The sequence below is a fragment of the Lontra canadensis genome, unplaced genomic scaffold (genome assembly GCF_010015895.1).
Source record: "Lontra canadensis isolate GAN:19392208 unplaced genomic scaffold, GSC_riverotter_1.0 scaffold4, whole genome shotgun sequence".
NCBI classification, from domain to species: domain Eukaryota; kingdom Metazoa; phylum Chordata; class Mammalia; order Carnivora; family Mustelidae; genus Lontra; species Lontra canadensis.
Genome location: NW_022630998.1, coordinates 35,212,881 through 35,227,712, shown reverse-complemented (window position 1 = coordinate 35,227,712; position 14,832 = coordinate 35,212,881). Strand labels below are relative to the sequence as shown.

General features: G+C 40.3%; 1 protein-coding gene across 5 annotated transcripts in view; it reads left to right on the top strand.

Annotated features, from left to right (window-relative positions):
• The window catches only part of PDE8B (phosphodiesterase 8B), a 276,199-nt gene that overhangs the window by 135,545 nt on the left and 125,822 nt on the right, over positions 1–14,832 (top strand). For 3 of the 5 annotated variants that reach the window (XM_032847981.1, XM_032847965.1, XM_032847987.1), the window contains exon 2: positions 353–412. In XM_032847981.1, the coding sequence (XP_032703872.1) occupies positions 353–412 (60 nt within the window). The remainder of the gene's footprint in view (positions 1–352; positions 413–14,832) is intronic. The other 2 variants (XM_032847993.1, XM_032847974.1) reach the window with 1 other exon arrangement.

The window sequence follows — 14,832 nt, the reverse complement described above, 5'->3', positions numbered from 1 at the left end:
TGTCTTGCTTGGTGCTGAGCACATAGTAGGTGTGCGGAAAGTAATTGTCAGTTTTCTCTGGTAAAGCAGTACTTGCGTATTATAAAGATCCATGTACTTAGAGTAAAAACAACCTGAAATCCACTCCTTGGTGTTTGAGGGTATCCTCTGGGACATTTTCAATGGCTATAAATGTAGGTATTCTTAAACAAAACCAGGATTATACTGTGTATGTTTTATAAACTGTCTCGTGTTAGTAAGTGGGATCCTTGTCTGCAGTGTCTACAAAGGAGTATCCTGTAATATTCTAAGGAAGAACTTGCCAGTGCTTGGAGTCGGACTTGACACACCTAATGTGCTGTTGCTTATTTAGCAGGTCTCTTCTGCGGAGGTGCGCATTGGGCCCATGAGACTGACGCAGGATCCAATTCAGGTAGGCCTCTGTTACTCGTGGGACTCTGTGTTTGGAGCATGTGGTTATAGGAGCACCCTCAGAAGGGCTCTTTCAATCCCACAGCAGGTAGCCAGCCTCGCCCCTGCAGACACACCTATGTGTACATAAATACTGCATACGTATGCCTCTAACGTAAATGCTTGTTGCTATTAGTGCCATACTTGATGAACCCAGTCATTTCCTTGAGGACTTGGACATCATCCTGTCGTGAGCGTAAATGAGTTGGTAGGACCCGTGATGGCTTGGGAGGGAGAGCAACTGCTCCACCAAAAAACCGGTCTGTTCCACACCCTGTGGCAGCTGGAAAGGGAAAGAAGGCGTGTGTGGCAGATGGCCAGGCATTTGCCATGAGCTGCAGTTGGACATGAATCTTGGCTCTTCCAGCCAGGTAGCAGAGCTGTGTGATCTTGGTTATATTGCTTGATCTCTTGACCCAGTGCCCTGTCCATGAAGTAGAGCTAATTCCCCTCTCTCATGGGGAATGAGTTCAGTGAAGTTGTATTGAGTGGCCAGAAGACTACTTGGCAGTAGACCATCCCAGTAAATGACAACCATTGTTGGCTGGGTCGAAAAGATGACAAGAGGCTCCCCTTCGTCGTCCTCCGTGACTTGAACCAGGCAGTGGTCTAGACTCTGTAACACGGAGGGAGCTGGCTCTAGGAAGAGAAGGCCGGGTGCCTCTGGCCCTCGCCCCATGGTAATAATGGCAGCAACTTGACACCTGTCCTCCCTACAGCCTTTAGCATCCCGTGGCCCCTTGAGAGAAACATGCATGGAGGGGTTTGTACCCTTTTAAGTAGAAAGTGCTTATTGTTGAATCCCCATCTGCTTGCACATCTTCCTGATGGGCTTAAAGAAGTGAGACTTTTCCTTATTTAAAAAAAAAAAAAAGTAGCTTGTTAACACCTGGAAGCATGTCTTGTACTTGGAAAAGTGAATATGCCAAAAAAAAAAAAAAAAAAAGTAAACCAAACATGTAGTTGAAAGTGAAAAACCAAACAAGGAAATGTACTGTTTGGTTTATGAGCAAATGGAAAAGAAAATAATGTTTTATTGTTGCTTAGGAAAGGAAATACAAATCTAGGGAAAGGAAAAAAAACAAAAGGAAGAAATTTAAGCTTGGGAAAATTTGATGAAAACAAATTTAGGAGTAGAGAGAGAAAAAAGAATTTACTAAAATAAACATAAGCCCCAACTATTTGTATAGAATACAAACAAGTGGAAAATTCCAGTGATCATTCCGGGAGCGTGTACTTTGTTCTCCATTTTGAATAAAGGCAATGACAAAGGATCTAATAATAGTGTTTATTCCCAAAGCAATTTCCTGAATATTTCTTGAGATTCGTGGAGTTTTAGATCAATTAGTTTAATTTACTTTAATTTTTGCCTGTGCTGCACTGGAAATAAATGATCATGATAAGGCTGTCTCATTCCTTTAGAAAATGTAATTTGTCTAATCATAAAGTATTTCAAATATTCATAAAGGTACATGGGTAGCACCATACCACTTTCATCAAATATTAGCAGTATATTTTTTCTGTTTGAAGTTTTTTTTTTTTTAAGAAACAAAAATTACCCTTAATTATCCTTCTGTCCCGTCCCCCGCCGCCCCCCCCGAAATCCTCTCATCCCTAGAAGTAACCACTACTTGGAAATTTATTATGCTGGGTGTTTGTATATTTACTCTACATATGTATGTGTCCATTCATAATAACTGCTTTGCTTTGGGGTATTTTTAAGCTTTATTTGAAAGGCCTCAGGCTACAGGCATCCTTAGGAAATTTTTCTTTTTTCACCGTCATTTGCTGTCTTATGTAAGAGTCTCTTCCCTAATGTAAGGTCACAAAGATACACTCCTCTGTTTTCTTCTAGGACTTTTAGCTCCTACATTTAGCTCTGTGTTCCAGTTTGAGTTAATGTTTGTATATGGTGTGAGATAGGACTTCATTGTTTTACATGTGGATGTTGAGCTGTCATAGCACCATTTGTTTCCCCATATTCTTTCCCCCATTGAAATGTCTTGGCATATTTCTCAAAAGTCAACTGGCCATAATTGTAAAGGTTTATCTCTAGATTTTCAGTTCTCTTCCGTTGGTGTAAATATGTCTGTCCTATTCAGTATGACACTATCCTGATTGCTGTGCTTCAAAGTGTGAATCCCCTAAGTGACTACAGTAAGTCTATAAGTTAATTTTGCAAGTATTATTGTGTTCACATTTTGGTCTCCCAATTTGTTAATCCAGAGATTTTTACCTTTCTTTAAATTTTCTTCTTTCAATGATGTTTTATAGTATTTATTGTATGTTTTGGATGTTTGGTTATTTTTCCTAAAATATTTTATTCTTTTTGATTCTGTGGCTAATGGAATTATTTCCTTAATTTATTATTGAGTTATTCATTGCTAGTATATAGAAATACAATTTATTTTTATTTATCTTGTATCTTGGAACCTTGCTGATCAGGCTCTTGTATTAGCTCTCAGACTTCTTTATGGATTCTTTAGAACTATCTACAAGGTCATGCCATTAATTCTTCCTTTCCAATTTGAATACCTTTTTATTTCATTTTACTTGTCTGGTTGTTTTGCTAGAAACTCCAAAACAATGATGTATATAGTTTTTTAAGAGATTTCTATATGTCCTCTCAAAATGTGTTGTTAATGTTATGTACTCCTATAAGCAATATGAGTTGTGGTTACTCCAAATCCTTGGTAATAATTGGTGTTTCAGTCTTTTAATTTTAGCTATTTATCTTATGGTGAATTAAATTTGCATTCCTCCATGATTAATAATGTTGAGCACTTTATTGACTTACTGCCATTCTTTTATCTTTTGTAAATGTTTGGTTAAATCTTTTTATTTTTAATTGGATTGACTTCTAAAACATTACCAAATTGTAATTCTTCATATACTCTTATCCCAAGTCCTTTGTCAGATTTTGGGAGTATTTTCTTCAAATCTGGTTCTTCTGTAAATTTTCTTGACTTTGGTTTTGAGCAAAATTTAATTTTGATGTGACCTAATTAATCATTTCTTTGAAGGTTCTTGCTTGTTGTATTCTCAGAACCATTATTCCCAGGTTGAAGATAATTTTTTTTTTCCTAGAAACTACTGTTTAACAATTAATTTTAGATCTATAATCAACCTCAAGTTCATTTTGCTGTATGGAATGAAAAGGACATGAAATCTCATTTTTTATCTTCCTATTGAGGCCTAGTTGTTCTAGCTTCACTTGTTGAAAAGACTGTATCATCCTCCATTCAATTTGATACCTTTGTTACTGTTTTGTTTTTTTTTTAAGATTTTATTTATTTATTTGACAGAGATCACAAGTAGACAGAGAGGCAGAGAGAGAGGAGGAAGCAGGCTCCCCGCTGAGCAGAGAGCCCAATGCGGGGCTCGATCCCAGGACCCTGAGATCATGACCTGAGCCAAAGGCAGAGGCTTAACCCACTGAGTCACCCAGGCGCCCCTGTTATTGTTTCTTTATTGCAACTTGTTTGGGCAATAATGGAACCAATTTTGAAATTAATAAACAACAAAAAGCTTTTAAAGATCTATCTCTATTTGAATAGGAGATTCTATATACATGAATTAATTCAACCTTACTAATTATGCTATTGAAACTATCTCTATCTTACTTTTTGACCATTTTTTTTCAGTTTTCTATGGCAATGACTGTGTTGTCAGTATCAGCTAATACTTGATGATGTTTGACTCTGGTGTTACTATGTGTCCTTCATTATTATATATTCCTGGTGACCATCACTTTTATTATGAGATGTCTTTTTGAACTTTTGCCTCACATTGTTTAATCTGTTGGTAATGTTGCTGCACGAGCTTTTCTTGGTTAACTTTCTTCTGATATGTTTTTGCTGTTCATTTTCAGTTTTTCTTTATAACTTTATATTAAATATGCATACTGTAAGCAGCACATAGTTTTTATTTCCCCCAATCTATTCTGATTTTTTTGCTTCTAATGAGTTAATTCATTCTGTTTACATCGAGTGTGATTAATGATACAATTAGTTTTACATTTTCTATCTTCTTAACCAGAAATCTTTATATTTCTGCTTTCTGTCAAATTGGCAATTTTCAGAATTTTTGGTTTTAAAAATAGGTTGTGTTTCTTTCTTTTTTTGGTGGCCAACCTTCAGTAATTTTTTAATATGCATACTTGCCAGTCAAATTTGTGACAGAGATACTGTATTCAATCCTATCAATTGTGATCTAGTCCTTGGTAGGATTTAAATTCCCACTGAGAGCTCTACTCCATTACTGAAAAAACAGTTGTCTATAATTTTGTATTTATTTTTAGTTTGTATGAGTAAGCTAGGAGATAACAAAACAGACACGGTGAGATCATCACCCAGTGCAAGAGCTGGAATGTTTCTAGTGCTATGTACCCTGCCTGATTCCTATCACATGAGTTTGGCCCCAGATGATGCCATTACTCCTTGGTCACATTGAAACGTGGTTTCATTGGTCCATCCAGAAACAATGGACAGAGCACCTGTGTGTTCAAGGCTGCAGTAATAGGTGCTAGAAAGGAAGAGAGACTGCACAGGGCTCTCTGACCAGCCAGAGTTCTGCTCAGTCACTTCTACTATTTGTAACACTCCAACTTAAGGGACCGTGACACCAATTTGTTTTTGTGCTTCTGCTACTGATACTATAACTGTTCTTACAAAAATCCTACTATGTCCTAGAGCCTTTGTATTTGTGTTTTGTTTTCCCCCTGACCTGGAAAAAATGCCCTTTGTGAGTGCAGTGGCATGCTGAAAATGTTAATGAGCTACATCCACCAGAGTGCTCAGGGCTTGCAAGGTGCTTGTTGATAAGAACACTTGAGGATAGGGTTGCTTTTGAGGGTTCATCTCTAAGTTCACTCAGGGAAACTTCTGCCCATGTCAGGACATGGAACATGGGGCTCTGCCCGCCCTCAGTGAGCTGGCAGGAGCAGTGTGAGAAGTAGAATGGCGGGGGGGATGTTGGAGAAAAGTACTGCATGGTGTCATAGGGGACCTCTCTCCTGGGGGAGTGGCTGTGACTCACAGTAAAAGCCCTATTTTCCAGTGTTGGCAAGAAAATTAAAAGTAGGGGAAATGTTATGAGGCAAAAGATTAATATCAACATTTCAAAATGATATGGCCTTTTCTTCATCGATGCCTGGAAGGTTTTTACTTGTTGAATGTGTAGAATTGACGTGTTTCTGCCTAGAGCGCTGTCTTCCCCTCTCCTCCCACTCCAGCTGTGCTTTTCAACTGGATTTGTAAGTGATACTCAGAGCTGTGGCCTAAGCTTTTCCTACCAAGGCAGTACTTAGCTTTTAAAATTTTTTTCTTCCATATGATACGGATACAGATTGTCTGGAACTGTTAAATACTGGAGCTCATGTGGCCTCATGGGGAACTATACTTACATATCCCATCCTGTCTGTCCTAACTGTACTGCCAAGTCCTAGCTTCTGCCTAGCCCAGCCAGTTCCATGAAATTACAGAGTTGGTAGGAATTTTGGCCCCATATTTTAGGGAGTAAAAACAAAAAAAAACTAACATGATTACACAGGCTGTGGAGTCAGGCTGACCTCAGTTCAAATATTGATAGTTGTGGGGCTGTAGGCCATTCTCTTATCCATTCTAACCCTTTGTTTCCAGATTTACAAATTGGTGGTAATTCACACCTCTAAGAATTATTAAAGGGTTATTGAATAAGATCCTGTGTTTAAAGTACTTTTAACATAATGGCTGGGCCTTAAATTCTCATCAAACTGTACCTGTAACTAGCATCACTTTTCTAGGGCCATTTAAGAAAAGCTTTCATACCATTTGTTCCTACCGAATCCCCCCCCTCCCCCGACTGACAATGGTGTAGTGTATGGATACAACTAAAATAATCTATGCATGTGATCTATTCCAGGAGCTGCTTGTTAGCAAGATGTGCTTAATGCCAAACCAAGTATTTTGAAAATCGATGCATAATAGTAGATGTTGGGAATGCATGCAGAGATGTGTAGAGGCATTCTTACTGATAAAGAATAGTGATAAGGAATGTTTATGTTCTTCCGACTGAGGAGAAGTTAGTATTACTTCATGTTTTTCGTACTTTAGCCTTCACCAGAGAACTTAGTTACATTCTAATTTGACTCTCCAAGACTGAGGATTGCTCTCCTCAAAGGTGCTTGTCAGCATTTGTTGATGAAACTTGTCAAAGGAATTGGTTGTATTTGCTGGATTTCCAGCAAAGCAGGGGAACAGCCACGGGAGCCATGGCAAGCCCACAGAAGGAGGACTTGGGAGATGGGAGTCTGGCTCTGCTGCTGGATGGGTGGGTGACCCATCACCCACCCGGAGGAGTCCAGAGAGTCCTAACCTCTGTTCTTGTCATTGCCCCTGGTATACCCCCCACCCTACTGACCTGTGGTGTGTGTTATCTCTCTGCACTTGATTCTCTTAGCCCTGCCCGGGGTCAGCCCTTACTTCCTCATTCTAGTTAGAATGGAGAGATGAGTAAACCACCGTGGCTCTAACGAGGTGTAGGCAGCCCTCTCTCTGCAGGAAGAGAGAGGACTTGCGTGGAGTTCGGGGTCTTGGTAGTTACATTTGAAAAGCTGTAGAGGTAGCTCTAGCTTTGTACAGTTTTAATATGTGCAGATTTCAGAGTTAAGAGAAATCCTACCAGATCCTGACAGCATGTTTTAGATTGCAATTACATTGGTGTTCTCATTGAGCAATTGCAGTAAATACGGATTCGGTTGCTAACACGGGATCCACACACCACTGTGGTATTGACAGATGTGTAGCCCCATCAGTCACCAATCACATTCCCTTTCTTAAAGTCTTCGTGATCGGTACTTGCCTACCTGTTCTTCCACTCAAGCACAGAAACCAAGTGTGTAGCTGTTGCCATCCGGTGTCCCCCATGGCATTGTACGCAGATAGAGCATCAGGAGAAGAAAGTAGCCAACAGAGATGAAAGTGCATCAAAGAAATGCACATTCATAATGCCAGAGGGAAGTTGAAGTTGAATGTAAATGAGGTTCGAGGAGGGCGGGCTGACCGTGGGGATGTTTACACTGTCGCATGGAGGTATTCTAGATCTGCGGCCGCATCGAGGTCAGCTTGCAGTGATGAGCGGCATCTGTGAGGAAAGTGGTTGTGGTGAAAAGAGCGAGATGTCACAGAGGAAGTAAAACTGTATGTTAATGGAACTCAGGGGGGATATGTCATGGCATAGAAAGTGGAGAGGACAAAATACTGGACAAGACCCTGGAGCTGACCCAGGCTTAGGGCTTTATAATACACCACGGCATAGAAGAGAGGCTTACACGCTGCATCCTCCGTTTATCCGATTTGGAGAAGGCACACACTGTTGAAGCTACACTGAGTTCTTTTTAAAAAGAAAATGTTTTAATTTACAGCATACTGAAAAAAACGTTTTACTTTATTTCACACAGTTATAACCAACACAAAGTTTTCATGTTTGGAAAAAATTTCTAAGGTCCTAGGGCAGTCATTTTTACCATTGTTTAAGATCCTGTTTGTGGTGATTTTTAGTGTCTGACCCTACTACGTGATGCAAGGATTACCTATACTTGTGTTTTGATTCTGGATAGGACGCAGACCTAGGTCTGTCCTAGAAGGAAGGTGTGGCCTCATTGTCCCAGGCTCCTTGTCCCCAGATCAGATTTTCTGCTCTTTCGATGTGTTTATGGCAGTGCAGTTACATTGATAAAACAAAATTGTTTCCTTCTGTACCTAGATTCTTATTTTAGCGTCATGTCCATACGCTTGTGTGGTCACCACTCGTAGTGCATTTATTGTGTTTATCTTTACCTGACTGTCTCACCTGCTTGCTTCCTAGGAGCGGAAATTAGACTGTCCATCCCTATCAGCTTTATACCCCCAGTTCTTATCTGATAGATCATCAATATATACTCTTGGATTTGCCTCAGTGAATGGCCAGTAAATATTTTAAAATGGCCACCTCCGACAGACTAAGTACTGATGAATACAAAGTTAAATACAGAAAGGGACTGTAGTGCTTAAGGTCTTCTTGGTTTTGTTCTTTGGTTACAAGTAAGAGCTGCCTTCGACAACCAAGTAAATAAATGAATTAAACATATTCATGTAGTTTTTGTCTTTGTAGATTTCAAGGAGGACTTGAGAAGCTGTGGTAGTGAGCCATCTCTGAGTACTTTGACAGCAGGAGTTGAAGGCTTTTTATTGTCTCTACTATTACTGAGCCACAGGTCTCAATTCCCAGCAGTTGTGTCTCTTTTGTTCAAATTCCAAATTTCTGTAAAGAGAGTGTCATTAACCTAGCTGTGCCGGGAGATAGGAACAGAGAGGCCAAGCCTGATTACATTCAAAAAAGGTAATTACTATAGTACTTTACTCTAAAATGTATATATTTTTATTCCTGTAGATTTTCCATGTAGGAGTTGAATTATTGAAAACTAGGTTTGGGGGGCGCCTGGGTGGCTCAGTGGGTTGAGCCGCTGCCTTCGGCTCAGGTCATGATCTCAGGGTCCTGGGATCGAGTCCCGCGTCAGGCTCTCTGCTCGGCAGGGAGTCTGCTTCCCTCTCTCTGTCTGCCTGCCTCTCTGCCTACTTGTGATCTCTGTCAAATAAATAAAAATCTTAAAAAAAAAAAAAAGAAAGAAAACTAGGTTTGGGGTGCCTGGGTGGCTCAGTGGGTTAAAGCCTCTGTCTTCTGCTCAGGTCATGATCCCAGGGTCCTGGGATCAAGCCCCGCATCAAGTTCTCTGCTCAGCGGGGAGCCTGCTTCCTCCTCTCCCTTTGCCTGCTTCTCTGCCTACTTGTGATCTCTCTGTCAAATAAATAAAGTATTTAAAAAAAAGAAAACTATGGTTGTTTATTCATTCATTTATTGATTTATTTTATAAATGGGAAGAATATTATTTTAAAAATTTTTACTTTAGTGTGCCTGGGTGGTTCAGTTGGTTAAGGGACTGCCTTCAGCTCAGGTCATGATCCTGTAGTCCTGGGATCGAGTCCTACATCAGGCTCCCTGCTCAGTGGGGAGTCTGCTTCTCCCTCTGACCCTCTCCCCTTTCATACTCTCTCTCATACTCTCTCTCAAATAAATAAGCATAAATAAATATATAAGTAAATAAATATAAATAAAATAAAAATAAAAATAAGTAAAATTAAATAAAATCTTAAAAATAAATAAAAAATTAAAAAATTTATTTTTTTTAGATTTTAACTTTAATTCGTTATTAATTGCAGTGTTAGATTCATTTTAAGTGGACAGTGAGTGCAGTGGTTGAAAAGTTCTGTACATCACCCTTAAATGAGAAGAATTTTAAATACTACCCTAAGAAATTCTTATGAGTGCTTTTATAATATAGTCCTGTTCTAAAATGTAGATTTTATTAATCAGTTACAGTGAGGCCAACAGATCAGGAAAGGACTGTGATTAAATAGTTCTTAACAGTCTGCCACGCCTTACCGTGAAGGACCACACACAGAGCAGGAGGGTTGACTAGGAGGCGGAGAGAACAGGGGGAAGATATGGCCAAGAACCTCCCCTGTGGCTTGTGTGGGAAGGAATGGTTAAGGGGGAGGGTAAGCAGGTTTGGCTAGCATGAATCATTTCAGGGGAATCTGGGATGTAGCCATTGTCTCTAGTTGTTGAGTACTTGATCCTGGAGTAATGAGGGCAGGTGGAGAGTGGTTCCATGCATTAAAGCATGTTAAAAGATGTGGTAAGAGTATGGGCTTTGGGTTGGTTTGCCTTCGAGGGATGCTTTCCTAGGCAAGTCTTCTGCTGCCTCTACAGATTGGCCAACCCTCAGAGGCCCAGTCTCCGCAGGGTCAGCAAGGCTCTAGCTGTCAAAGCATCAGAATGGTAGAGAAATAACAAGACCTGAAGAACACAGTTTCTCCCTTTGAGTCAGTTGTGAGTTTTCATGTGAAATCTAAATTTAAGTTCCTGACATGTCCTTACCTTGATGTAACCCTCTGCTGTAAACTAGACTTTCCCTCTCCCCTCTCCCCTGTCACACTGGCTTCCTTAGAGTTCCTTGAACATATCGGGCGCACGACCCACTGTAGGGGCCGATAGAACCATTCCATCTGCTACAAATACTTGCTTCAGAGAGTGACTAGGCTTCCTTTTTGTTCCTTCAGGCATTTGTGCATCTGTTGGTTTGTTAGTGAGGCCTACTCTACTTTTTTTTTTTTTTTTTGGTAAAGATTTAATTTATTTACTCAACCGAGATCACAAGTAGGCAGAGAGGCAGGCAGAGGGAGAGGAGGAAGCAGGCTCCCTGCTGAGCAGCGATCCCGATGCTGGGCTCGATCCCAGGACCCTAGATCATGACCTGAGCCAAAGGCAAAGGCTTAACCCACTGAGCCACCCAGGTCTACTCTACTTAATGCTGCTACCAATACCCACTCTGGCGCCTGCCTACCCCTTCCTGCTATTTGTAGATAGCACGTAACACTTTTAGCATGTTGTGTCATTGGCTTGCTTATTTTGTGTGGTTTGGTCCCTCCACCTGCGCAGGGCAAGGGGTCTTTATTCTGTCCATCAGTGTACTCAAAGCAATTAAAAACAGTGCCTGGAACATAGCAGGTGCTGGGGAAATGTTTGTTCAATAACGACATTATTTTTCCCAGAGTGGTATACTCTATTCTGAGGATACATAAGGTATATGAGATAAATCTGTAGCAATGTTCAACATGGGAGTACATTTGTGTTCTTACTGTATTATCTGTTATTGTGACCAGATGGTATCCAGGAAACATGAAGTGGTGAGATTCTTATTTAGCAATCCCTCATTTAGTCAGACATGACAGAGAAGAAACTGTCTCCCCTTTGTTGACTTTGAGGTTCCATATATGGAGTTTTTCTTTTTCTTTTTCTTTTTTTTTTAAGATTTTATTTATTTATTTGACAGAGATCACAAGTAGGCAGAGAGGCAGGCAGAAAGAGAGGGGGAAGTAGGCTCTCTGCTGAGCAGGGAGCCTGATGTAGGGCTTGATCCCAAGACCCTGAGATCATGACCTGAGCCGAAGGCAGAGGCTTAACCCACTGAGCCACCCAGGCGCCCCTGGAGTTTTTCTTGTTACTACCATAGCTACCTCAAGTAGAGGGCTGTCAACTTTACACACAAACCAATTGATTCTACCTGACATTTTCATTGTAGCTCTCTTATTAATAGTTTGATTTGAAGGCTTTCTCTTCATTATCAAATCTCTAAGGCGATGCCCTTCAATTCTCTTGGAAGACCACTCCCATTTCTTCCTAGAAGTTAGCTCTGTGGTCACAAACTCTTAGAAGCACTCTGGACTGAGGAGTGGTTGATGAGGGTGGGCTCTTAGTAAGTATGGCTGCCTTACGTGTTATTACGGTTGTGATTTCAAGCCATGTGCTGAGAAGAAAATGGCAAAATCCTGTTGAAAAACACTCTCCTGGAAACATGGGCATTTGGGAAAATAGGAAATGATTTAAACAAATGTAAAGCAAATGACATTTATGATACATTCAGATTTTGATGTTGAGCTGTTGGGGAGGTTTTAGGTATGAAATGGGTGTTGTGGTTTTGTCAGAGAGCGAGAGAACAAGGCAGGGGGAACAGCGGGCAGAGGGAGAGAGAGAAGCAGACTCCCCACTGAGCAGGGAGCCGGATATGGGGCTCAATCCCATGGTCCCTGGGATCATGACCTGGGCAGAAGGCAGATGCTTAACTGACTGAGCCACCCCAGGCGCCCCTCAACAGTCTTTATCTTCAGTAGATTCATATGGTTAAAAGGATGTGATATGAAGGCTTTGTTGAAAACTAACTCTAGAGTCGAAAAGTGGGCAGAGATAGAAATGAAGTCAGATTGGCCCAGTGTTGGTTATTGCTGAAGCTAGGAGATGGGTGCATTAGGCTTATTAGACTTTTGTGTCTGTTTTTCAGTATATTGCCAATTTGGAATTAATAAAATATTTTAAAAATGTGATGGTTGGACAGTTTATCTTTCTGAATTTAAATGAAACATGCTCTGTATTTCATCATCAAGAATGATACTGGTTGGGACGCCTGGGTGGCTCAGTCGGTCAAGTGACTGCCTTCGGCTCAGGTTGTGATCCCAGAGTCCTGGGATGGAGCCCCACATTGTGCTTGCTGAGCCTGCTTCTCCCTCCCCCTCTGCTCTTCTTCCTTGCTTATGGTCTCTTTCTCTTTCTCTCTTTCTTTCTGACAAATAAATGAAATCTATTTTTAAAAAAATGATACTGGTTTTTGGTTTAAAGGCTTTTCTTGTTGAGGGGGAAAAAAAACACCCTTTTTTAAAAAATTAAATTTATTTATTTTTTAAAATAAACATATAATGTATTTTTATCCCCAGGGGTACAGGTATTTTTATCCCCAGGGGTACAGGTCTGTGAATCAGCAGGTTCACACATTTCACAGCACTCATCATAGCACATACCCTCCCCAATGTCCATATCCCCACCACCCTCTCCCATCCCCCCTCCCCCCAGCAACCCTCAGTCTGTTTTTTGAGATTGAGTCTTTTATGGTTTGTCTCCCTCCCGATCCCACCTTCTTTCATTTTTTCTTTTTCTCCCCCCCACCCCCCCACATTGCATCTCCACTTCTTCATATCAGGGAGATCATATGATAGTTGTCTTTCTCCAATTGACTTATTTCGCTAAGCATGATACCCTCTAGTTCCATCCACGTCGTCGCATATGGCAAGATTTCATTTCTTTTGATGGCTGCATAGTATTCCATTTTGTATATATACCACATCTTCTTTATCCATTCATCTGTTGATGGACATCTAGGTTCTTTTCATAGTTTGGCTATTGTGGACATTGCTGCTATAAACATCCGGGTGCACATGCCCCTTCGGAGCACCATGTTTGTATCTTTAGGATATATACCCAGTAGTGCAATCTCTGGGTCATAAGGTAGCTCTATTTTCAGTTTTTTTGAGGAACCTCCACACTGTTTTCCAGAATGGTTGCACCAGCTTGCATTCCCACCAACAGTGTAGGAAGTTTCCCCTCTCTCTGCATCCTCGCCAGCATCTGTCATTTCTTGACTTGTTAATTTTAGCCTTTCTGACTGGTGTGAGGTGGTATCTCATTGTGGTTTTGATTTGCATTTCCCTGATGCCAAGTGACCTGGAGCATTTTTTCATATGTCTGTTCGCCATCTGGATGTCTTCTTTGCAGAAATGTTTGTTCATATCCTCTGCCCATTTCTTGATTGGATTATTTGTTCTTTGGGTGTTGAGTTTGCTAAGCTCTTTATAGATTTTGGATACTAGCCCTTTATCTGATATGTTGTTTGCAAATATCTTCTCCCATTCTGTCAGTTGTTTTTTGGTTTTATTAACTGTTTCCTTCGCTGTGCAAAAGCTTTTGATCTTAATGAAATCCCAATAGTTCATTTTTGCCCTTGCTTCTGTTGTCTTTGGCAATGTTCCTAGGAAGAAGTTGCTGTGGTTGAGGTCAAAGAGGTTGCTGCCTGTGTTCTCCTCAAGGATTTTGATGGATTCCTTTCTCACATTGAGGTCCTTCATCCATTTTGAGTCTATTTTTGTGTGTGGTGTAAGGAAATAGTCCAATTTCATTTCTCTGCATGTGGCTGTCCAATTTTCACAGCACCATTTGTTGAAGAGGCTGTCTTTTTTCCATTGGACATTCCTTCCTGCTTTGTTGAAGATTAGTTGATCGTAGAGTTGAGGGTCTATTTCTGGGCTCTCTATTCTGTTCCATGTATCTATGTGTCTGTTTCTGTGCCAGTATTCGAATTTGTACTGTCTTGATGATGACAGCTTTGTAATAGAGCTTGAAGTCTGGAATTGTGATGCCACCAACTTTGGCTTTCTTTTTCAATATTCCTTTGGCTATTCGAGGTCTTTTCTGGTTCCATATAAATTTTGAGATTGTTTGTTCTATTTCTTTGAAAAAAATGGATGGGATTTTGATAGGGATTGCATTAAATGCGTAGATTGCTTTAGGTAGAATAGACATTTTCACAATATTTATTCTTCCAATCCATGAGCATGGAACATTTTTCCATTTCTTCGTGTCTTCCTCAATTTCTTTCATGAATGCTTTATAGTTTTCTGAGTAGAGATTCTTTGCCTCTTTGGTTAGGTTTATTCCTGGGTATCTTATGGTTTTGGGTGCAATTGTAAATGGGACTGACTCCTTAATTTTTCTTTCTTCTGTCTTGTTGTTAGTGTAAAGAAATGCAACTGATTTCTGTGCATTGACTTTATATCCTGACACTTTACTGAATTCCTGTACAAATTCTAGCAGTTTTGGAGTGGAGTCTTTTGGGTTTTCCACATATAGTATCATATTATCGGCAAAGAAGAAGTCAAACTATCACTCTTTGCAGATAATATGATACTATATGTGGAA